General features: G+C 33.8%; 1 protein-coding gene and 1 pseudogene across 1 annotated transcript; one reads left to right on the top strand and one right to left on the bottom strand.

Moving 5' to 3' along the window:
- Positions 1-15,331: 15,331 nt before the first annotated feature.
- Positions 15,332-18,917, top strand: LOC131175974 (replication protein A 70 kDa DNA-binding subunit A-like; annotated as a pseudogene).
- Positions 18,918-21,321: 2,404 nt separating this feature from the next.
- Positions 21,322-23,981, bottom strand: LOC131176029 (uncharacterized). Its single transcript, XM_058141084.1, has 4 exons — positions 23,821-23,981; positions 22,892-23,038; positions 22,479-22,772; positions 21,322-22,164 (listed from the first exon to the last, which is right to left on the bottom strand). The coding sequence occupies exons 2-4, from the start codon at positions 23,030-23,032 to the stop codon at positions 21,520-21,522; spliced, it is 1,080 nt and encodes a 359-aa protein (XP_057997067.1). The 5' UTR covers positions 23,033-23,038; positions 23,821-23,981; the 3' UTR covers positions 21,322-21,519.
- Positions 23,982-26,461: the final 2,480 nt, after the last annotated feature.

Raw genomic sequence — 26,461 nt, 5'->3', positions numbered from 1 at the left:
TCTTCTTCATCTCTCATCAATTCAAAGAGATTAGCCATCAATCTCTTGAATTAAGAACACTAGAAATTGTTTCTAGTGTCCTGTTTACATCTCTAATCTCTTAAAAGGCAGAACTTGAATTTCTAATTAATAGAAAAGCCTTTAGAAGCTGTTCAAGGGCTGCCATAGGTGTTCTTGGTGTGGACAAACTAGAGGGACAACATTTGGTGTCCTGAAGACAAATCTCAAAGGCGCAAACACGCTGCAGTGCATCAAGAGGTTAGTGTAATCGTTCTTGATTTAATCTAGGGTTCTAAAATTAATCTGATTAATTTTAAAATCTTAAATAGCAAATACAGATCCAAAAACATATTAAAAGAGTTTTAATATGTTGTTTATCATTGAAATCAAATAGATAAAAATAAATCTTGAAAAATGCATGTGACCCTAGATGAAAATTTTTGAATTCAATGGTATAAACTTGTGTTTTTCACGCTTCTGTTCCTTCAATTGGTATCAGAGCCACTATATTTGCCATTTAGATTGATGTTTATATGATTTAATTGTGTGTTTGATCATGAGATCAAAAGTTCATTGCTGGTTGCAAAGCCAAGGTGGCGGCACAAATGATGAACACCATGATGCGCATGGTTGATGCACCACAATGGTGTGCAAAGGTAAATGGATGATGAATGTGCAATTGTTGTATGATCTAAGATCCATTTTATGTCTAATTAAATTGTTTAATTATAATTTTATCACACAATTAAATTATGATTTAAATCAGAATTTTAAAAATTATTTGAATGTGATTCAAATCTGAATTTTAAAAGTTGTTTGAATGTGATTCAAATCTGAATTTTTAAAGTTGTTTGAATCATATTTAAATCTGATTTTTTAAAATTGATTGAATAAAATTCAAATCTGATTTTTTAAAAAATGTTTGAATGTGATTCAAATATGAATTTTTAAAGTTGTTTGAATGTGATTCAAATCTGAATTTTTAAATTTGTTTGAATGAGATTCAAATCTGAATTTTTAAATTTATTTGAATCATATTCAAATCTGGATTTTTAAGTTGAATATGAGATATTCAATTTAATTTAAGTATGTATGTTTTATTTAATTGTTAAATAGTGATATGCATGATGGATGATCATGGACTATAAAAGACCAATGTAATTGGATTTATTTCTTTTATGTTTCTTTGGGATTGTAAATTAATTAATTTATTTTAATTTATTTTGGGCATGTATTATTAAGTTTGTAATAATTTTTGGGTTGTAATTTCATTTATTTAAGTTCTTGTAAATTCGCCTTGGTATGCCAAGGATTACTATGTAATATTGGATTGCAAGAAGTTCAAGGAGGTCAAGAGCATTGGTGGGACCAGTGGGAGGAATTCAAGATCAAGTGTTGATTACGTACTCCTTCAGCAACTCTTGTAAAATGAATGAATGAAATGCACCTAGGAATGCCCTAATTCAATTCTTGGTGGCTCAGAATTGAATCCCTTAGAAAGTCCATGGTCATACCATATTTATTGCTTATCCATGAATGCATGAGATGTATGGGAATGTATGCTATTATATGATATATGCATGCTAATTGGATAATGTGCAAAGTGAGACCTTAATAGTAATTAGAATGACCATAAAATCTTCCAAACAAATGATTAAGTTGGAAATGCTATAATTAAAGTAATTATAACATAGGCCCTCCATTTGGGCAATTATTTTAAGAAATTTTAAATAGTTGCATAAGATGCAATTAATTTAAGAGATTTTCTTAAGAATAATTGTTAAGCATGAGATGTTGTAAATATGTAAATAGTTTGGTGGCCAATATTGGATGTACCTGAGGATATTAAAATTATTTGCATAATTACTGGCTCAATGGGATCAACTTAACTAATGCAAGATAAGTCAATAATGGATGTACCTGAGATTTTGAGCATTAGGGGCTAGGTAAAGGATTGAACCTCACATGAGATGTGATGGGCAAGGAGTTGCTCACTTATAGTTTATTGTAATTCCAATAATGGATGTACCTGAGGATGATCAATAGAATTATAAGAATTCAATCACCCACTAGAAATCTATCCAACTAGGATTTCCGTTTTCTACTTTGGAAGTGTAGGATTCGCTATGTTAGTGGGAGGACCAATTTGATTAAAAAACCATAATCATTTTGGTTAATTACATGATACATTTACTAATTAATCTGGTTATTTTCTGCAGTTAATTTTCTGATAAAAATGAGCACAGAACAACCACCACCATCCAATATCCTTGCAAGCATACTTGATCGCAATAGGTTGACAGGACCTAATCTGTCTGATTGGCTAAGAAATTTGAAACTTGTCCTGAACCTTGAACATATAGGATATGTTCTAGATTCAAATGTTCCTGGTCCCTTACCTCCAGAGGCCACACAAGAGGAACATGAAACTTTGGATAAGTGGAAGGAGTATGATATGAGAGCTAAGTGTTACATGCTTGCTTCCATGAGTAATGAGTTACAAAAGCAGCATGAGAACATGTTGAGTGCGAGTGAGATCCTCCTTCACCTATAAGAGTTGTATGGTGAGCACAGCAGGAATGCTAGGTATGAGATATCTAGACAGCTATTCCGTATGAGGATGTCTGAGGGACAGAATGTTGGGGATCATGTCCACAAGATGATTCGGCTGATTGAGCAATTGGAACATCTTGACTTCAACATGGATTTCCAACTACAGACGGATTTGATCCTTCAGTCCCTTCCTAAGTCTTTTGGGAATTTTGTGACAAATTTCCATATGACTCAACAGGAATGCACCTTAGCTGGTTTACTCAACATGCTGGTTATTGCCCAAAAGAATATGTCGGGCAATAAAGGAAAAGAGGTAGCTTTGATTGCATCTTCTTTTGCTGAAAAGTCCAACAAGAAGAAGGGCAATAAGAAAAAGAAACCTCAGATTCCTGGTCCTTCCAAGAAAATAGCTAAACAGAAAAGGAAGACTAAAGCTGATGTAGGCAAAGGAAAGTGTTTCCACTGCCAAAAGGATGGGCACTGGAAAAGGAATTGCCCAGAGTATCTTGCTTCTCTGAAGGATAAGAAGGATACACCTTCGGAAGGTATGTCCATATCTTGTTATTTAGATTCTGATGATACTCATAGTTCATCTACAGTTTGGGTTTTAGATACTAGTGTCAGTTCTCACATTTCTAATGATATGCAGGAACTAGCAAATAGTAGCAGCTTGCGTTCTCAAGATGTTAGAGTCCGGATTGGCAATGGCTCAACTGTTGAAGCTTTAGCCATAGGATCTAAATCTTTTTACATGTTTGGACATGTTTTGTGTTTGGACAATATTTTATATGTACCTGATGCTTTTAAGAACATCATTTCTATATCTAGTTCGACTAGAAATGGCTATGAATTTCAGTTCACAGATGATGTTTGCAATATTTATTTTGGAAATAAATATGTTGGTTCGGGTTATATGAATGATGGTCTTTATTATTTGGATAATAATGACAAACACAAATTGAATGCAAGTGATCTAAAAGAATGCAATGCCATGGTGAAAACCAACTCAAGTTCAAAATATATTTAGCACTTAAGGTTATGTCATGTTGCAGAAGATAGGATTGCAAAACTGGAGAAAATGGGGATTCTATCCTCATTGGGCTCTGAGCCTACTCCAACTTGTGAATCTTGCCTTCAGGGCAAATGACTAGATCACCCTTTGTTGGACAAGGGCTAAGAGCTGAAAATATTTTGGAGCTAATACATAGTGATGTATGTGTTCCATTTAAAGAAATGGCTAGAGGGGGCTTTCATTATTTTATTACCTTTACTGATGATAAATCAAGATTTGGGTATTTGTATTTGATGAAATACAAACATGAATCCTTTGAAAAGTTTAAAGAATTTAAATCTGAAGTAGAAAATCAAACAGGAAAGAGTATTAAAGCTCTTCGATCAGATCGTGGAGGTGAATATTTGAGTACTGAATTTGATGAATACTTGAGAGAGCATGGCATTGTTTCTCAGCTGACTCCTCCAGGAACGCCACAGCTGAATGGTGTATCTGAAAGGAGAAATCGTACCCTATTGGAAATGGTACGTAGTATGATGAGCTATACTGATATGCCAATCTTCTTTTGGGGATTTGCATTAGAATCAGCTTTGTATAGTCTGAATAGGATTCCATCAAAATCAGTTTCTTCCACACCTTATGAGATATGGCATGGAAGAAAACTAAGTCTTAAGCATGTTAAGATTTGGGGTTGTCCAGCTTATATCAAAAAGCTGAACACTGATAAATTGGAGACCAGATCAGAAAAAGGTCGATTTGTTGGATATCCAAAAGATAGTTTTGGATATTATTTTTATTTGCCTACTTCACAAAAGGTTGTGATAAGTAGAGATGCCACATTTCTTGAACAACAGTTTGTTCAAGAAGGAGGCAAAGGAAGGCAAATAGAGTTAGAATTGGAGAATTCTGACCAAGCAATGCATCGAGATGGATATAGATCCATCTAGTCAACCTATACCCATTGATGAAACATCTACACTGTTCCTCGTAGAACAACTGTGGTATCTCACCCACCAGTGAGATATGGTTTTCTTCATGAAGAAGAACAAGAGTTGTCTACTCATGAAGAAGTAGATCATGGAGATGATCCACTTACCTATGAAGAAGCTATATCAGATATAGACTCTTCAAAATGGATTGATGCTATGAAATCTGAGATTGATTCCATGTATATGAATCAAGTTTGGGATCTTGTTGACCCACCTGAAGGTATTGTACCTATAGGGAACAAATGGGTTTTTAAGAAGAAAATTGGTTCTGATGGAAAGGTAGAGACCTATAAGGCAAGGCTAGTAGCGAAAGGGTTTTGCCAAAGGCAAGGAGTCGACTATGAGGAGACATTCTCGCCTGTTGCCATGCTTAAATCAATTAGGATTTTATTAGCAATAGCTGCATACTATGATTATGAGATTTGGCAGATGGATGTCAAAACAGCTTTTCTCAATGGATACATTGAAGAAAACATTTTCATGGAACAACCTAGGGGTTTTGAATCCCAAGATGGTTCCAAGGTATGCAAGCTAAAGCGATCCATTTATGGGTTGAAACAGCTTCGAGGAGTTGGAACATCCGTTTTGATGAAGCCATTAAATCCTTTGATTTTATCAAAAATGAGGATGAGCCATGTGTATATAAGAAGGTTAGTGACAGTGCTATCACTTTCCTTGTCTTATATGTGGATGACATACTGTTGATGGATAATGACACAGGTATGTTGACAACTATAAAGGTATGGTTGTCAAATACATTCTCCATGAAAGACTTAGGGGAGGCAACCTATATTCTTGGGATTCGCATATATAGAGATAGAGAGAAAAGAATAATTGGTTTATCCCAAAGTCTATACTTGGAAAAGGTGTTAAAGAGGTTTAACATGCTTGATTCCAAGAGAGGATTGTTACCAGTGAGACATGGTATCCACCTTTCTAAAGAGATGTCTCCAAAGACACATGAAGAAAGAGATAAGATGGCCAAGATTCCATATGCTTCGGCTATTGGAAGTTTAATGTATGCAATGTTGTGTACTAGGCCGGATATCGCATATGCTGTTAGTTTGACTAGCAGGTATCAATCCAATCCAGGTTTGGAACACTGGATAGCTGTCAAGAATATCCTTAAGTACTTGAGAAGAACTAAGGATTTATTCTTGATTTATGGAGGTGGAGACTTGCAATTGGATGGTTATACTAATTCTGATTTCTAATCAGATATCGATGATAGAAAGTCTACCTGTGGATATGTGTTCATTTTTAATGGAGGTGTAGTCAGTTGAAAGAGTTCCAAACAGAGCACGACTGCAGATTCCACTACAGAGGCTGAGTATATTGCTGCATCAGATGCTGCAAAGGAAGCTATTTGGATAAAGAAGTTCGTGATGAACTTACAAGAGTTCCTTCCATTGAGTCGCGGTTCCACTACCTTTGTGACAACAATGGAGCAAGCGATCATCTGAGCTAAGGAACCAAGGTCTCACCAGAAATCCAAACACATAGAAAGGCGCTACCACATTATCAGAGAAATAGTTGGGCGAGGAGATGTAGCCATGCAGAAAATAGCATCAGCTGAAAATCCAGCTGATCCATTCACTAAGCCTATGTCACATACTCAGTTAGACCGACATCTTGAGAATATAGGTCTAAGATATTGTAATGAATGGCTCTAGTGCTAGTGGGAGATTATTAGTAGTATGTCCTAGAGCATATCATTTAGTATGTATCTCGTACATATTTTTATTAATAAAAGGCATTTCCACTTTTCCGTTTACATAATATATTTATGTGTAATAGAAAAGGTCCATTGATATTTTGTTAGAAATATTATTCTTAAGTTGTTAAGAATATGAGTGACAATATTTCTAGCACAAAGTATCATAAATAGGTTTACAATCGAGGATACTTCATAATAAGGACATGACTTATCCAGAAAGATTGTATTCATATTTGTTCCCAAGTTATTTATATGAGATATAAATAAGATGGAATGGTGAGTCTCATGCCATATAACAAACATGATAGGCACTTATAAATGATAAGTAGGCCGAACCAATGACACTTATGACAAGCACATGGAGTTTACTCTTGTCAATGTTTTGTCATAAATCATATCAGTGCATATAATCTTTAGACCTGAGATAGCACAGTTATCTTGTATATAGGTAGTTTGAGTTTGATACTGCTTTCATACTTGTACTGTGTATGGGTATATGGGCATGTGTTGGCTCCTACTAGTTATATATGGAGGTAGGTATTGATCAAGATGGAATCTATTCCTTTAAGTAAATAGAGATAAAATCCTATGTTCATTTAATTGCTCTTGATGTTTCAAGTTCCTGGCCAGGACAGATAGATTTATTCAGAAAAGAGTTTCTGATGAGAAAATCTTTTTAATCAAGAACTGGAATTAAAAGAGAACATAATGTTCATAGCAAATGGAGTTTGACATAAACCATGACTCCAGCTTGAGTTGGGATTTTGTAACAGAGAGATTCTAGTGCATGGTAACATATGATTATAGGTTCATTTAAGGTAAACCTTATTACTAATTGGGTGGCCATGGCATGCTATGCTAGGTGTTAACCATGGTCTATGAGGTTCATAAAATGATTTAGAGAAATCATTTATGGTAAGAAAGAGTTCTGATGATATTAAGAGTTGATATCATGTCTCATTGCCAATTAGTGATGAGCCTAGTAAGTCACACACATACACAAGTTATCACCTATTTAAATATGATTTAATTAATTAATTAAAGAGTTTAATTGATTAATTAAATAGGTTTGGTTTGCAATTAAATTGCAAAGTCCCTAGCATGACTTGAAACCAAATCTAGATTATTGGATGTATAGTATAAGTTAAATTTATATTTAAAGTGTTTAAATATGAATTTAATTAATGAGAAATTAATTAATAGAGATTAATTAATTAATTTATATTTGATATAAATTGATTAGAAGAAGAAAAATAATTATTTTGGGTTAAGAACTCAAAATTAAGACACAGGGGCATTTTGGTCATTTCACAGTGTGACACGTGGCACCATGAGATGGTGACACATGGGATTACACATAAGCTTGCCAAATATTTTTTTAATCATGTAAGATGATTAAAATCAAGATTAAATATAGGTTTGACACTTGGCACAATGTGATTGGGTCACTTAAACCTAGAGCTAATCAAAGGGTGACATGTGGCAAGGGTTTAATGTGTTAACCTAGCTATATAAGTGTTGTTATGAAAAAGAAAAACAACCAGCAGCCACTCCTCTCCTTTGTCACGCCATTTTGAGACTCTCCATCTATTCTTCTTCATCTCTCATCAATTCAAAGAGATTAGCCATCAATCTCTTGAATTAAGAACACTAGAAATTGTTTCTAGTGTCCTGTTTACATCTCTAATCTCTTAAAAGGCAGAACTTGAATTTCTAATTAATAGAAAAAGCTTTAGAAGCTGTTCAAGGGCTGCCATAGGTGTTCTTGGTGTGGACAAACTAGAGGGACAACATTTGGTGTCCTGAAGACAAATCTCAAAGGCGCAGACACGCTGCAGTGCATTAAGAGGTTAGTGTAATCGTTCTTGATTTAATCTAGGGTTCTAAAATTAATCTGATTAATTTTAAAATCTTAAATGGCAAATACAGATCCAAAAACATATTAAAAGAGTTTTAATATGTTGTTTATCATTGAAATCAAATAAATAAAAATAAATCTTGCATGATGCATGTGACCCTAGATGAAAATTTTTGAATTCAATGGTATAAACTTGTGTTTTTCACGCTTCCGTTCCTTCACCACATGCCACGTCACCTTCCACACAATCTGCCACATCCTCCTTGGTTGCCAAATCATTCGCCACATGGCATGCCACCTAAGCCATGCTCCAATGGGTCTCCCAAGCATTTGGCCATGCTTGTTCCTTCTTCTTCTCGTATGTGTAATGTCCTTAGGCAAGTGGCGCATCCTTTAGGGCTTAGCGAGTCCTTGGCCAAATGATGTTCCTTCACTAGTGCTTGTAATGCCTTGGCCCATGATCTTGTGATAGCCCCCTTGAACATAGGTGCATCAAGTAAGTCCTCCATGATATCTTTATCAAAGCGGCTTTGGTAATAATCAACACTCTATTGTACCATCAAAAGATTTCTTATCATTTCTCCATTTAATAAAAGGGAAGTCTAACAATAAGTGACCATAAATGACCTAAATTTAACAAAATTCAAGCACCCATTAAAGAAGAAGAATGAGAGAGATGCAGAGAATTTGAAAAATAGCATCCTTTAGGTACACAGCTCACTCAATGTGCAGCCTGTTGGACAAAAAGATTAGATTTCTATCCACAGATGAACGAATAAACAAAGAACTAGTAGGAACAAATTAACCAGCTAGCAATGTCAGCAGTAACATAAATTCATCGAGGTTTCTACCCAAAACTTTATTTTTTTCATCAACACCAGATCTATTAAACCAATTGCTAGATAATTGTAGAGACCCAGATGAATTAATTCCCATAATTATAATTAACATGTAGAAACTCGACAATATTATGTTAAACTCAATTTCTAAGTGCTTTCATCGTAAACAAGTTAAACCAAAAGTAGCACTTTCAATAATAATTCACATAAAAAGAGCAAATTTATTAATTTTGAAATCAAAATACACAAACATTAAATCGATAAACACTGAAAGAAACAAAATAATACTTTGGGAGTTAGTTAGGAGGCTTCCAAATCTATGCTTAGCAACACGATGTAGGCTTGCGATAATATAACCCTAAGGAGAATCGGGAGCAATGCAGGTACGGCTACAATTGGGAGCAGTTAGTTTTTATGTAGAAGTTACTTATTTTATGAAATGTTAAGGCTTAGGAAACCTTCCAAAAACAGGAAATAACCCGCCTTAAGGAGGGAAATGCAAACTCTAAAAAATAATTAATTCATTTACGAGGATAATAGTGCCCTCATTATAGACTTGAAAAAATTTGAACAATGAATTAAAAAAAAAAAAGAATATAACAACCAACATTTTACTTTTCAATAAGGATATTTTATAATAGTGGTTAAAATTTTACACAATTACAATCAATTTTATTATTGGTCATTATTTATATATCATTAATGAGAATATTGTAATTCTTTCATTAATAATTGGTCGTTAAAAGCTATAATTCTTATAGTAGAAGATACATGTAGACACTTATTTTTTTTAACCCTTTGAAGCATTGCATATGTAAAGGCAGTGAGGAGCCCGATGATGCTAAATTCCAGAGAATTCTATAAGTTCTAGAGCACCTTGGGGATATTTGGAATGGATAGAAAGCACAAAAAAAAAGAAAATAAAAGTAAGAATATTAAATTTGAGTTTAGAATAAAAAGAAAAAAAAAAGGTTTAAGGTTTAATTAGTGGCTAGTTAGACCTAGACTTGAGCCAAAGCCTTACTCATTTGATAAGGCCAAAGATGCTTTATGTAACACCCCTATTGGCATAGCCTGGTATATTTCACTGTTCCGGTGACCGGTGTTGGTCCGAACAATTAAGGGGATTAGAACCATACTTAAGACAACTAGAGAAGCCATAAAAACAAATAATTAGTAATGTCCAATTAGTTAAGTATAAATAAGAAAAACAAAACATAAGAAGTTAAACGAGCCGAGAGTCACAGCAATGGGTGACCTTCTCGGGATGGGTTGCCAAGTCAATTTAAACTTAAATTTCGAACTGTAAAATGTGACGCCGCTGTCCTTAGGACTATTACGAACATAGTGGAAAAGAGAAAATCACGAAAAAAAAACTGTTAAGCCAGTCAAATAATTAGGTCAGGGAGTCGGAAGAAATATTGAATTATTTGCAAACCGGGTTGAACCGGCGAGGGGCAATTTGGTCAATTGACCCCGAGAGCTGACTCCTAACCTAACTGTCAAATAAAATCGGAGAAAAGAAAATTTCAGAGTCAGGAATTAAATTAAAGAACTAATAGAAAAATAAATAGAAAAGAAAATGAAAAAGTTAAAAGGGTAATGACATCATGTGGTGACATAAGCATGATGCCATAAATATTGTGATTAATATATTTAATTAATTAGATAGTTTGGTCTTCCATAAGATAAAAATTCATAAAAGAAGAGAAAAAAAAAAAAGAAAAGACAAAAAGTTCTTCTTCCTCATCCCTTGCCGTCTCACCCTCACTCTCCCTTACATCTCCATTTTTAAACCTCCATTGAAGCTTGCACTCAAGCTTGAAATCCCTCACTTAGCCTAAATATTTTCCATAAACACCCCATCAAAGCTTGTTACCTCAACCTAAGAAGAAGATTGAAAAAGCAAAGAAAAAGAAAAAAGAAGAGAATTGAAGAATTGGACATCAAAGATTGAGGTTAGTGATTTAAGTTGCAAAATTAGTTTATTAGTTGTGTTTATAGCTTAATTAACTTAGAAATAAACTTAAAATGAAATGAAATAAATTGTTGAAGGACCAAGCTAAATTTCGGCCAGCATGTGTATGGGGGTATTATGCATGGTTTGATTGAATTAGAAAGGAATATAAACATTAAGGAGTTGAATGAATATGGTTAAAAGCTTTGAATTAGCTAAATGCAAGAATTAGTGAACTAGGGTTTTGGACATTTAGGGTTTAGAGACAAAAATATGAGAAATTGGTGAATGATGTCTTTGACCTAGTTTGAAGTGAGAAATGGTCATTTGTGGCCAAATGAAGTGTGTTGGAAGTATTGGAGTTAAGACTAAATTCAGATTCAATGTGGTCATGCTGCTAGTAGCATGACCAAGGTCCCTTTGAGGGACCAAAACTAAAAATTTACAAGTCCAATTGGTGTGAGGCCAATTGGGAATGAAAATAGACACAAAATGGAATATTTTTCATTTAGGAAGTATGCCCAAAAAGTGACCAAAACCTAGTGAACAAATTGACCAAACCCGGAAAATCTTAGTCTGCCCTATACAAACTGACCAAATGAACAGTGTTTGTTCATTTGGCCATAACTTGAGCTAGACAGATCTAAATGACCTAAAATTTTACCAGTGGATAGTTGAGATATAGACCTAAAAATTTCATGAAGAACACAAACCCAAATTATGCCATTAACCAAGTCATTTGGCCACCCCAAGTTGGTGACCTAAAACTGCCAGAACCAAAAATTGCCAAGAAAATCTGGGTTAAGTCCAATCCAGCAGCCATGGTTCAAATGGCTATAACTTGAGCTACAAAACTCCAATTGGAGTGATTCAAAAAGGAGAATAAACTTAAGACAATAGGGAACATTTTCTATGAAGAAAGTTTTGCCAAATTCCAATAGTAAAATGACCAATGGAACAGTGCAACCTTAGACACCAAAACTGAAAATTTTCAAATTTGCTTAAAAGACTTAGAATTTGAGTAAACAACCAAAACCAACAAATTTAGTGACAAAAATGTGGTATGTGGGTGAAGTTGGAATTCCCATACCTATTAAGCCTTAGAAAGTCAATAATTTGACTTGAACAGTATAGTGAATAGTAACCCTGAAACACAAAATTTAAAGAACGTCGAGTTTAGCACATTAAAGCTAGGTAAAAGTGAAGTTAAATTTATTTTTGGATTTATGCTAAGTTATGGTACTGAAACACTGTGAAATTATGTGTTTCAGTTGAAAAGAACACCGGGAAAGAACCCGAGGAATCGAGTCAAGGCCAAGAGGCGACTCTTTTAAGGTTTGTGCACAACGTATAATTTCTGTAAATTATTTTCTGTATATTGTTTTGAATAATTTGAAATAGTGAATTGTGACATCATTTATGATGCTTTGATTTAAATTATTGAAAGTTAATTGTGTATATTTGAAATGGCAATTTTTAGCAAATTGTTAAGATAAGTTTTGAAACCACAGTGTCATGACTATATATTTGAACACCTCACTAGCATGACTAGTGGGGGTAATCAGTTTAGAATTTTGATTCCTTCTTTGGATGAAGTGTTGAGGTGTGTACCAGTAGAAGAGGAAATTGAATGGATATCCATATATTTGAGCTAGCTAGCCTTGTGATGTGATTTCTCCTTAGCCTCTGGCTATTGAGATTATATTTGTTTCGAATGGCATGATATAATTGTGGGTTTTATGAAATGTATTTTGATACTTCGAAATGAACTTGTTTGGATTAAAATCTCATAATTCATGTTTTGTATTTAATTCTCATATTCAGTCCAATTTTTGAATAAATGTGATTTTAATTCTGCATAAAGATTATTTTAGTATGTTGTGCACTACTGAGTCCCAGTACTCAGTGATAGCTGTTATTGCTGTCGTAGATTTAGAGACTAGAGGAGCCGCAGAGTGAGCTGCTAAGGATTGTGGAGTGACTCATCCTGAAGTTATATCGGGTATAATTTATACCCTGACTGTAAATATTCATTTTGATGTATGTATTGCACGTAAATATATGGACATGTAAAATGGGTCTTGAGCAGCTTGTACAAAGTTTGTATAAAATTTGTAATAAAATTTAGTTTGAATTTCTTTTGATGTGAATTTTTGCAATGGTGTATATAAATTATTTTGTCATTAATGAAATATGAATGGTAGCATTTATTTTGAATTGAATGAAATTCATTAATGGTATTTGATGATTGTGGATATTGGAAATGGTGGATTTGAATTTTGGAAGTTGAGATTTGATTGAAATAATTGTGAATTTGAAGAAGTTGTTGAGGAAAATTATTGGAAGTGCTTTTTCTTTTTTTTCAGGTATTTGAAGAACTGTTTTCTCAAAATATAGACGGAACTCTGTCAAAATTTTTATAAAATTTGCAAAAAAATAAAACGAGCCAAAAATTTTAACTAGTTTTCAACTTGAATAAATAATTTTAATATCAATTAGAAAATGCTCACCACTTATCAAAAGTAAGAAATTTGTTTTAAAATCCCTTGTAGGGTATTTAATGAGTTATCGGTAGGTGAAGTTCGGTAGTTCATTAGGTATTCTACGGGATCATGTTATGCCTTACAGAGGGGTAAGGTGTGACACTTTATCTAGGCTTGATTGAAGTGACAAGCTCACTAAGTTAATAGTAAGGCTTATTAGGCCATATTACATAAATAAGGCTTTGGGCTTTAAAATTAAGGCTAAAACTATTAAGTGAACTAATAATAAATAATTAATTAGAAAATAAAAGATAAAAAAGGAATAAATATTCCTTGGTCGCCAAATCTACAATAATAAAGGCGTGGAAATGAGGGTTAGATAGGTTTAAACTCCTAAACTTGATCTAACTTAACCTCTCCAACCTTGCACTATATAACTCCTTTAATTTTCAATATTGGAAGAGGGATTTTCGGGGCTAGGAGGCAGCAATTAAACACTAAAAGAAAATATATATATATATATATATATATAGATTAGGAGAGGTTTAGAGAGGTGCTAAGTTAATTAGAAAAGCACTCCTACCTTTTATGCCATAAAGGCCACTTGGGCTATTCATGCACACACACCCACAATCGAGAAATTATTAGGTGCACCCAGTACACATGCATTATCTTTCACAATCATGTGAGACCCACTCTCTATATTGTAGGAAGGGCCCACTTTTCTGTAATAGAGGGAATACTATTTTTTAGTGCTCCAGGTGCATCTAATAATTAGCCCCTACAATCTCATTCGGTTTGGGTTTAGTTAAATAAAAAAAACTCTAGTGTTTGATAGTTATTCCCAAGAGAAAAATGTCTCTTGCCTTGCCCTTTTCAGAAAATTTCCAACTACCTTCAATTTTGACTCTTCTTCTCTCTTGGTGTAGTGTTACAAGACTATTAGATGAGAAAATGCCCTCAAATAGCATCTCATGGCCAGCCATGCGGGTTGGGAACAATCTCATAGTCGGCCATGTTTGTTTTTCAATCCCACAACTAGCCATATTGATTTCACAACTGGCCATGAGTTCTACCATATTGAATTTTCTCCAGTTCTTCACCATTCTTTACAATTTTTTTTTCGAAAAAGAACAAATATTAATTAAAATGAAAGAAATTAACTTTTAGCTAAATAAAATTGTAAAATGTAATTAAATTAATTAAAAGACTAAATATTTATATGAATTAATAAAAATTTTCTCAACAAAAATACTATATATCACTAATATAAGCTCGACCTCATATGATAATATATTTTATAATCATTACATTAAATATTTATATTGAGATTTATATAAAATTAATTAAAATGTATAAAATAAATACACAAATTTAAATGTAAATATTTAATATAATGATTATTAAGTTTATGCTCATATGAGCTATTCTATAGCTGCACCCCAAAAATTAATATTATATTATTAAAAAATTTAAAAATTATTATTTTATTTTTTTAAAAATAGGACTTATTTTAACTTAAATGAAAAGCTTTGAGTTTATAATTGGGAAAAAGATAAAAATGGATTTATTTGAAAATTATTGAAAAGTTGAGGGGTTGATTTGAACTTATTCCCTTAAACAATTGAGGTGGGACACGATCGGTTTTTAAAAAAATCACATGTCCACACAAGGTGAAGAAAAAATAAAATTTGCAAAAGCCAAGAGGTAGACGTTTCCCTCTCAAAATTTTGGCGCTTGGTTTTCCCTCTGCTGGGGTCGTTTAAAATCAACACTGAAAATCTCCTTAAATCCTAACAAAATCAATTTATTCTGCCCATCAAAACTCCAATTTTTCCCGATTTCCCCATTAAAATTGCTTCTAATTCGCCAATTTCTTGCGCTCCAAACGCTCAATATCCCGCACTCTCTAGGGGCTACTGAATGGCGAAGATGAATCTGACAGAGGGAGCCATAGCCAAGATAACCAGCGGAGGGGCAAAGGCGGCGGAATTAAAGCCAACGCTGCAGGTGACGGAGTTGAAGCAGGTGCACACCAAGCAGCCCCAACAGAGCGACCGGTTTCGCCTAGTACTTTCAGATGGTTCTCACTTGCAGCAAGCCATGTTAGGGACTCAGATTAACCATTTGGTTAAAGACGGAAACTTGCGCCCTTGTTCTGTCGTCCAGTTGATTCAGTACACTTGCACCACCGTCCAAGGTCGCATGTAAGCTCGCACCATATTCTTATATGTGTTTCTTTGTATGTATATGTGCATATGTGTAACCAGAAGAAATGGAATGGAATTCTGTTGTTGAAGTATTTAGAAGGGCCTATAGAAGTGTTTCCTTTCTTTTTTCTTTTTTAGGGGACTGACCTTGATTTTGTGCTCTAGCATTTCTGATTCAAAGTCATGCATGCAATTTAACAATCGGGATCAATCTCATATTTATTTGCTTATTATTTGTGAAATTTCTGGTGGAGCATGAATATAAATATCACTTGCGTTTATGTGCTCGATTAAAATAAGAGAAGATATTCTTTGCCTACATTAATGAGTTATGTTGTAATTATTTAACTGAAGAACGAATTTCCTTTGTTGGTTTGCAAAGTTATCTCGGATGATTCATGGTAAGTGAATGAAAAGGATTAGTTAGGGGTTTCAGTTTCACCTAGTAGGTGCGGGAAGAAAATTCTAGGCCCCTGCTGCTCATGATTTTGGTGTCACTATTACACGACTTTACAAGTCCTGGTGATGTTATGAATGAAGCTTTTTATCCGAATTTTTTTTTGACAATGCTTTTCCAAAAATAAATAAATAAATAATAAAAAAAAACTCTTAGATCCATGAGTTTTTAGTTTTAGCTATCAAACATTAATGATTTGTGTGGCAAAAAGTGGATCTCTTTGAGTATCAGTTTCATCAGACTGTTATTCTGCTAGTTCATGGATCCCCTAAATTGTTTATTTATTGCTTAGTGTTCTGTGCCTCTGTCTTATTCTTGTGGAGTATATTTTGATTTTCTTTTTTAACTGAAAGCAGGATTATTATCATCCTGGAATTGATTGTGATTGTTGAGGAATGTGCTCTAATAGGACATCTGGTGTCAGCACAAAAATCTTTGGGGCCTCCACAATCGTTCACTAATCAACCAGTTAACAACTCTTCAAATCCTCAATCATTTGGTAGTTGTTCACTTTCTGGTGGGGCAGTTGAAAACCCAAATTTGACTGTGGCATCTCTACCGAACCCCAGAATGAATCAGTTGCATAGTAGTTCTCATTCCAGCAATAATGACTCAGTAAGACATGGGGCAACAAATGTACCTCCATCTCATCTGAAAGCGGAATATGGTGCTGGGCTCCCTGGGGCGGCTCCAATGAATGGGTCGTACAGTGATCAGTGTGCAATCTTTCGCAACCATAGACCAGAAATTTCACAGGCTCCTGGCACTTATTTCTACTCCTCTCGGTCAGTATATCAACAACCTTCTCCAATGTACCCTAATACTGGGCAAGTGGCTAAAAATGACGCTCCTCCTAAGTTAATGCCAATTTCAGCACTCAATCCATATCAGGGCAGGTGGACAATCAAGGCAAGAGTGACGGCAAAAGGAGAGCTCAGGCACTACAATAATCCCCGTGGTGATGGGAAAGTGTTCTCTTTTGACCTTCTTGATTCTGATGGTGGAGAGATTAAAGTAACCTGCTTTAATGCTGTCGCTGACCAATTTTACCACCAGATTGAAGGAGGGAAAGTTTATTTAATTTCCAGAGGAAATCTAAAACCTGCTCAAAAGAATTTCAATCACCTTCGCAATGATCTAGAGGTTTTTCTGGAGAGCACTTCAATCGTTCAACCATGTTTTGAGGATGACAATGTAATTCCAAGGCAGCAATTTAATTTCCGTTCCATAAGTGAAGTAGAGGGCATGGATAATAACAATGTCGTGGATATAATTGGTATGGTGTCTTCCATTACTCCTGCAGCTTCAATAATGAGGAAAAATGGCACTGAAACTCAGAAGAGAATCCTCCAGTTGAAAGACATGTCTGGTCGAAGTGTTGAATTCGCACTATGGGGAAGTTTCTGCAATGCAGAAGGACAAAGGCTGCAGAATATGTGTGATTCTGGTGGTTTTCCATTTCTAGCTGTTAAATCTGGCAGGGTAAGTGATTTTAATGGGAAGGCCGTAGGGACTATCTCTACCAGTCAACTATTTATAGATCCTGATTTTCCGGAGGCTCGCAGGCTAAAAGAATGGTTTGAAAAGGAAGGGAGAAACGTCCCTTCTCTTTCTATTTCAAGAGAAATGTCAAGTGTGGGTAGGGCAGATGTTCCAAAAACTATTTCTCAAATTAAGGATGAGAGGCTAGGGACTTCTGAGAAGCCCGATTGGGTAACTGTCAATGCAACTGTGATATTCATCAAGGCTGACAATTTCTGCTATACAGCTTGCCCCCTCATGTCTGGGGACCGGCCATGCAACAAGAAGGTAACAAATAATGGAGATGGGAAGTGGAGTTGTGAGAAGTGTGATCAGTCTATGGATGAATGTGACTACAGATACATACTCCAGTTTCAAATACAGGATCATACTAGCATTACATGGGTGACTGCATTTCAAGAGAGTGGTGAAGAGATAATGGGTATATCTGCAAAAGATTTGAACTCTTTGAAATATGAAAAACAAGATAACGAGAGCTTTTCTAAAATTGTACGTCAAGTTTTGTTTAGTAAATTTGTATTCAAGTTGAAAGTGAAGGAGGAAACATTCAGTGATGAACAGCGTGTAAAGTCCACTGTAGTAAGAGCAGGAAAGGTGAATTACTCGTCACAGTCCAAATTTCTTCTGGACATGATGGAAAAGTTCAAATCAGGAAATTCTGCTCCTGTTGCCTCCAACACTGAGTCAACTTATCCTAACTCTGGAGCAAACAGCATTGGAATTGAAAGTAGTGGTAGACCATGTGGACCTTTGGGATCTAATCAAGTTGGGAACAACGGTTACATTGCTAGAAAATTTGGTTCACTCCCAAGTGAAGTGGGTCAGCATGGAAACCAATATAGCACTAAGTTTCCTACATCTTCTCTTTCTTTAACAGCTGTGGTGCTACTAGCCATACCTCAACAAATTGCCCTAGTATCATGAATGCCCCCAGGCAATCTGTGGGAGGGGCATGCGCCAGTAGTGGTTCTGCCATGGCCAGTAGTGGTGGTGCTGGAGGTGAATGCTATAAATGCCATCAAATTGGGCATTGGGCAAGGGACTGCCCTGGGCAAAGTACTGTCCCTCCAGCATATGGTAGCACTGCCATTTCCTCTGGGAGGTTTGGGGGTATTTCGAAGCCACAGTTCGGTGGTTTCTGAAGTACCTGGACAGATAAGGCAGAAGTGTATGTAAAATAAGGTGCCTGCTTTGTCCGATATAATGGATAGCGTTTCAAGTTTTGAATTTGGTGTTTGGGTTAATGTTTCTGATCTTTCTCTGTACAGAATGCTGGGATCATAAATAGCATCATTTATAATAGGACTCTATGATCACTGCTACATTATCTATCTCAAAGTAGACCTTTTCGTTTTTTGTTTTTGTTCCCTCACCACACCTTCATCCTGTTCAAATAGTTATTTTATTATGTTATATTATGCTTTTGGTTTGTAGGTCCTATAACTGGATTTTGTTTTGCCAAATGATGTATGATTGTATTTTCATTTTATTGTGGTCATACTGAGTAGAAATGCAATTATGCATGTGTTAAGGATCTTCTCTAGGTGCAGTTTCTTTGCAAGCGCCACAAATCGGGGCATTGTGTTCTGCAATTGAGGGATAATGAAAGCTCTGGTGTTTGTCTCCTATGGGTATGTTTTTTTCTGATGTACTGGTTTCTACTTTGTCTTTTCCACTGTTAGATTAGATCTAATCCATTCATCCAAATCCAATGGTGATTTGCGGTGGAAATTTCCTCTCACGTTAGATTATAATGAGAAGCCGATGGGAGGTGGAATAATTGAGACTTTGGGTTAGACCTGGCCAAAGGGCTGAATCAGATCAGAATCAACTTGCAACTAGTGGTTCTGATTTAAGGTTCAGGAAAATTGAAACTGCAAGGTTCTTTAGGTTTTTATTCGGTTCAATTCTTCTTTTGGTTTTAAAGAAAAAATCTAGTTTTGGTTCCAAATCAAACTGCTTGACTTTGGTTTGATTCAAGTATAATTTGGATCAACTTATGACTGGGTTCGATTCCATTGCAAGATTGAACTAGACCAATTCGGAGCCGGTTCCATTGTTGAACTGGCCCCGAGTCAGGTTTACATTGGGCCACTGGTAGTAGCCGCTTTTCCTCCACTTCTTTTTTCTTGGCACATGTAGTTCCTCTTTCATTATCATGCACCTATTGTTTATGATTTTATTTTAATCATTTAATTTTAATTTATTTAAATAATTTTTTTAATTTTAATTTTATTTTTTAAAAAATAATAACAGATTTTAAATTATTTTTATTTGTTTTAAATCAACATTAAATTAATATTTAATTAAAATAAATCTATAAATTATTATTTATTTTTTTTATAAAAACTAAAATATTAATAAAATATTTTATTAATTATATATATATATAAAATGAATAATTTTATTAACAAATTTAATTAAAATAAAAATGAAAGAAAAAAAGAAAAGGAAGAGAAAAAAATAATTTTATTTTTTTTAATCTAAAAACTATTATTACAGGTAAAATAATTTTTTAAATACAATTAAAATAAATAAATTTTATTTTAATAAATTAAACAGTTAGTAAAATTTACCCTTATCGTTGACCCAATTTTTTGTTTGCCTATATTAAATGCTTACAATTGCGATCGTATGCACGACAATTTTGCCAAATGTCTTCTTTTGTTTATTTTCTTTATTAACTAAGTCTAAAATCAAATTTATCCAAACTTAATAAAATATTATCTTTTCAATAATAAAATAATTTTTTTTCTAATTTTTAAAAATAAAATATTAAAAAAATACTTTAATATTAATCAATTTTCTCTTTCAATTTTTTAAATTTTATTTTAATTAAAATTAATAAATAATTTTTAATATTTAAAATTAAAAAAAAATATTTTATTATTAAAAAAATTATTAGCTGTAGACTTATTTGATCTTATTAAGTATAAAATCTTATTAGCCCAAAATTTAATTTTGAATTTATTTGACCATCTCTTAAAAATACAGTGGCTTATTTAGTTTTTTTTTTTCCTCCTTTTTGTCCGTTATTTCCATTTTTTTTTTAATTATCTAAACTCTCATTTGGTCTTTCGAGATTTCACATTGGATGTGAAGTATGTAGATTATATAAGAATAAAAACTTTATTAAAATTGTCATGATTTTAATAGCGATTAATTACTGTTATTGATGCGTGTATTCTATCTATTAACAAAAAAAAAAAAAGTGCTTGAGTGAAAACAGGAAGAGTTGAGTATTCCGGTGTGGCCCTTGGTTGAGGTTCATAAGTGAGTTGGACGTGCTTAGGAACTAATCCTTCGAGATTCTACATAGAGTGTGCGTGTGTGTGGATTATATAAGAATAAGGACTCTATTAAAATTGTCATCATTTTAACAACCCCCTATTCTTATCATTGACCAATGTATACATATTCTATCTATCGACAAGAAAAAAAAAAAAGAAAAAAAATCTAAGCTCTCCTTTTGTCCTAGTGACTTGCATTAGTCGCTTGAGATGGCAATCGTTATCTCAGCGTTCTCAATTCTGTAACTATAGAGGAAACTTTAATCTCAATTGGATTCTTGCAATGATCTCATGCTAACTCATGCTAACCACAGAAACCATTAATGGTAAACAGCAGAATAGGAGGGGATTCTTTTTCTAAATTTAAGTAAGCTTCACAAAAATATAATATTTACACTGCTGGAGAAATTAAAATTTCATAAAGACTAACATATTTATTTCAAGAACAAAAAGCACTGTGCACAATTGTGTTGGATCATCATTAATACAACTTGTTATAGAAAAAGCACAAGGAGTAAACAGCAAGTATACACTGAACTGCAGGATTTGCCATCACCAGCTATGGATGATGGATGTAAGTTTTATTTTACTCTCTAGTTACAACTTGTGATGTTAGCAACACACATTATTGGATGAAGTGGGCCCAGCAGCCTTGATACACATCGGATCCCATGTCATCCCTTCTGTACCACAATGAACACCTGCAATGCTACCAACCTGGGTTGAACCATACCCTGCAACTGCAGCAGCAATCATTGTTTCTGCTGCTACCCTATCCCTCTCAGCTACTTCTTTGAGCCTGTGCCTCTCAGCTCTAGAACCAATAACCTGCCCTAGGATGGAAGCTCCAATAGTCAGTGCCATAGCAGTTTTAGGCACCACAACAGACTTCCTAAGCATAGCTATGAAGGGCACAGCTGCATGCACTGCTGCAAACCATGATAGTGAAAACTTCTTAGTATGTTCCTTCCACACGCCTAAAGGCACATTTACTGCCATGCCCAAGATTGCAATGACAAACATCTTCGCAGGTAGTGGCCGAGGTCGCAAGGTTTTAACCAGGGCAGTCCGTGCAAGGGCAGCCCGTGCCGCAACTACAGCAGGTGGACATCTAAGCTTCACACCAGGCGGCGGTTGAAGAGTTGATGCCACAAGCGGGAGTACATGACTAACAGCTCTATAAGACTTTGCAATTGGACAGTTCCCTGTTTCTAACCACTCATTTCCCAGTGACTCATGTTTTGAGGTATTTCCTTTCTGGAATATCAGAAAAAAAAAAAGCACAATTAGAAAATGAGAAAATAATGAGTTCAAATTGAACATGAAGAATAAAGTTTTCAATTTTGATGAGCAGTTGATAAATGTCTGTTGGTACATTTTGTCATTGAGCACACAAATAAGCCATTTCCAGTTAAATTGAGAAGTTATACACTCAGCCGGAAAAGACTCTTGTAGATAGAGCTACTAGAAAACAGCAGTCAAACAAGCAAAAAATTCCGAACCCTGTTTGGGTTCAAAATATTCCTTTTGTGGTAAAAAGTTAACTTGAATGGTAAAGAATGTGCATCTACCTTAGAAGATGGATCACTTTTGTTGGTTGATTCAGATTTCTTCTTCTGATTCTTCCACTTATCATGGAACGAACCAAAGCCAAAGGGGCCACCAGGACCAAATGCAGATAAACTAATAGTGGCAGCATTTGCTGCTAAGGGGTTGAACTGGGGTGTAGAGTCAGGTTCCAAAATGTCATCATGGAAATCAGACTTGTTTGAGAGCGGAACAACCCCATCTTTCCCATGAAAAATCTTAAATGCCATATCAAAATTTGGACCATCTTCAAAAATTGGACCTTTGGCTACCCTCTCCTGGAGAAACAATAGAACACATCAACTTCAGATAGAAAACCAACTTCAAAACTCAATGTTAGCACACGACTAGACAGATTAAAAGGCAAAAAGGTGCTCATGATAGAGCAACAACTTACAGGACCGGGAAAATTCACTGAAAATAAGGAAAAGCTAGTCGGCTTGTTGATGTGACGCAGAAATGGGCATCTCTGAATGGTTTTCTCATCAAAGTGACAATCAGATGCGTCTTCATTTACTCCCTTGAACAAAAAATCCATTGCTTACTGTATACACGCAAGACCAGCTTGAGTAGTTAATAGAATATTTGAAAATAAAAGAAATATGACACCATATAATATCAGCTAATAGTTGCAGTAGATTTTATAATTGCAAAACCACAAAGCAAGATTTTGACATTCTCAACATCTAAGCTACATAAAACAGCACCAACCAACTTGAGAATTGATCCAAGTGTTCATGTTAACAAGAATATATAAAGATCTCAAATGAATTATGTTCAGTCAGCAGAAATGATACAATAAACTCCAAATAATTCAGGAAAGGTTTGTTTAGTTGATAATTTATCTAGCAATTATGAATCGTCATGACAATTCATTCAAATAGAATGATGCAGAATTTATCTAGCAATTTTCTATAAAAAAAATTATTTAAACTCCCAAAATTCATAAACATTAACATACTAACAAACTGAAAACAAACAAATCCATATGAATTCAACAATTTCACAATGATTCAAGAAAAAGGAAATGAATTTGAGGACACACGAGCAGAATTCAAATTCCATATACTCAAGTAAGACAACAGAAAGAGAATTCAAAGAAAAATGAAATCAACGCAAGCAATTCGTCATATAATTCAATTTCCAAATCCAGAAAGGGAAAAAAACTGCAAAAGCGAGGAAACCCTTGCTGTAAAAAAAAAAAACAAAAGGAAACCCTTTTGTGAATTAAATTAATAAGAGGAGAAACTAAAGAAAAGAAATCATGCAATGAAAATTGAGTAAATGGGCATGAGCAAGAAGAGAAGAGAAGAAGAGAATTGCCACCTCAAGAGCGGACAAAGTGCAAACAGACGTGTGGTACACACAGGAAGGAATGCGGGCAATTTGGTTTTTGATGGGTAGATGCCCAAACTCACTCTTTTTTCCCCGTGCCTTTAAATTGTACTGGGAGGCTCTGGAATTTGCCATTGCTGTTGCAATGGCTGTACAGTGTACATGATTCCAAAGATTCTGAATCGAATTAAACAACTGTACCAATACTGTATTAGAATCGGAAAAAGGTAGCTGTTTGTTTTATCAAAAATATTTTTCTAGGTAAAGAAGAAATTAAAATAATTTTTATTTTTTAAATTATGATAATTTTATTAAAAAATATATATATAATGTAAATATATATCTTTAATTTAATATTTAAAATTATAATAAATAATAAAAAGTATTTTCATAAAAAATTTATTTAAAAAATATTTTTTATATATAAATTATTTTTTTTAAATAAATAAAACAAAAATAGAGTTATCACTGCAAAAATACCGAATTCAACTTATTATTTATTATTGTGATTCGATTTTTATTCTTATTTTTCATTAAAAATTGAATTAAAATTGTATGAAATCATACTGAATTAAAATAAAATTAAAGAATTAATTTTATATATTATTTTTTTTAATTTCTAAATTTTTATACATAATTTTTACTAAGTGTTCTTAATTAAAATAAGCATTTAGAGTTGATTATGGGTGTGAAATAAATTAGGTACTTAAATTTATTAATGAGGAGCCAGTTGTACTATTGCTATGCCAAGGTCCAATTACAAGGTCCATGGCAAAGAAACTTTAAGGCATGGTGTCCAAAAACATTAACAATGTAATACCCTTCATCCGTCTACAGTGTAGTCGAGCAAGGAATGCCACATTTAGTGTCCGAGCACCCTATCTTATGCTGTCATGTTCATTGTTAATTTTAAACTTATAGAAAACATGTGGTGAAATTTTTTTTTTTTGTCACAATTTAAGTTCTGTGGATAATCGGACAGAACCTCCTCTGTTTAATTAACATTTGGCGGGTTTCACTAGTTACCTGTTAAAAACAATTTCATATCTCTACATGTCATATCATGTCATTTCTGCTCATACAATTTCAAGTTCATTCATATAGAAATTCATATGCAGAAATTCATAATTTTATTTACAACCCAAAATATATAATTACAATTTTTATTTATATCACAAACTAGTAATTACATCATGATTCTACACAATTAATCAAAATACTAGTTTATACATGGGCCCTACCAAAATATTATAACTGATGAGGTGACTCTGGACTCTGTAGCAGATCTGGATAACTGTAATCAGAGTACTACTGTGGCGGCTGTTATGTCTGGTCTCCAGTACCTACGTGATGAAAAATCCAACGCGCTAAGCAAATGGCTTAGTGGTGCATAATCTTAAAGAAATTTAACTAAATAATTATAAATACTAATTCTGTGTAAACTTTTACAATTCTAGGTCATTTGCATATTTTACTGCACTTTAGGAATAAATTAATTAGTAATATCTTTTCTATGTATTTATTTCATTCTCTGTCTTTTTAAACTCATGTCAGAGTCTTTAAAATTACTTAAGTGTCTTTCATGTTATATCAATGTATTTCATGCCATATCAGTGTATTTGTGTAACACCCCGAACCTCCGAGTTATGAATAGTACCATTTTTGGTTTGTGACTAGTACTATTCAAAGACACCTTGAGGACCAAAAATAAATAGAAAATTAATTGAGTTAGACACAATAAAAATTCAAGTGACCCAAAAATATAAGGATTCACCAGGTATGTTGTAAAAGAGGGATTATGACCCGATAAGGGGCATTTTGGTCAATTCACTTTAAGAGTTGATTTTTTTTTACCAAAAGGTCAATTTAATTAAATAAAAATAAATTATTGAATTATGAAGAAATATTGAGAAAAATTTAGTGTAAATATAAAAAGAAAAGATATGAAATAAAATTGTAAGTTTTATGACATTTTTGACACAATTAAAATTTTTAATTGAAATAAACTAATTTTGGGAATAAATATATATAAAAGATAAGACAAATTAAAAAGCCATTTCTTCCCTTTCTTTCCCATTTAGTTACCACCCACTCTCTCTTCTTCTCTCTTTCTTTCTTTCTTCTTCTTCCTTCTTTCTCCATTGACACCCATTCTCAAAACTCAATTCCTTGTTTTTTCTCCATGGCTTTTCCATCTAATTAGTAGAGAACATTAAATTAATCTTTGATTTAGAGATTAAAAGTAAGGGGAAATAAGAGATTAGAAGAGGAACAAGATTTGGAAGAGATTGGAAATGGGAAAAATCATTAAGCTCTCTCTTTCATGCTTGTTTACTACATATGCTTTGAATCAAGTTTGGGTGTGATGAATTTACATGAGAAAGCATGAAAAACATGTATGGAATCTAAACTAGGGTTTTGGCCAAATTAGAGAAAAGTTAGGGTTTGATGTCTTTGAATGAAATTGATGATGAGATTAAGCTTAGTTGAAGTAGTATACATAATTGGGGCAAAAAAATTGGATAGAGAGTGAAATTGGTGTCTGTAGTGTTAAATTATGATCATTTGAGATTTATTTAGTTTGAATTGACATTGGGTTAATGAATGGAAGTAATGAAATGGTAGGATTAGG

Source organism: Hevea brasiliensis, chromosome 18, assembly GCF_030052815.1.
Source record: "Hevea brasiliensis isolate MT/VB/25A 57/8 chromosome 18, ASM3005281v1, whole genome shotgun sequence".
Classification (NCBI taxonomy): Eukaryota; Viridiplantae; Streptophyta; class Magnoliopsida; order Malpighiales; family Euphorbiaceae; genus Hevea; species Hevea brasiliensis.
Note: the sequence above shows the minus strand (reverse complement) of the source record. Positions and strands in the feature narration are given on the sequence as shown.

Coding starts and splice junctions, on each gene's coding strand:
- LOC131176029 (XM_058141084.1), bottom strand. CDS start 23,032: ATGGATTTTTTGTTCAAGGGAGTAAATGAAGACGCATCTGATTGTCAC. Junction 22,773..22,891: donor CAGTGAATTTTCCCGGTCCT/GTAAGTTGTTGC, acceptor TTGTTTCTCCAG/GAGAGGGTAGCCAAAGGTCC. Junction 22,165..22,478: donor AAAGTGATCCATCTTCTAAG/GTAGATGCACAT, acceptor CTGATATTCCAG/AAAGGAAATACCTCAAAACA.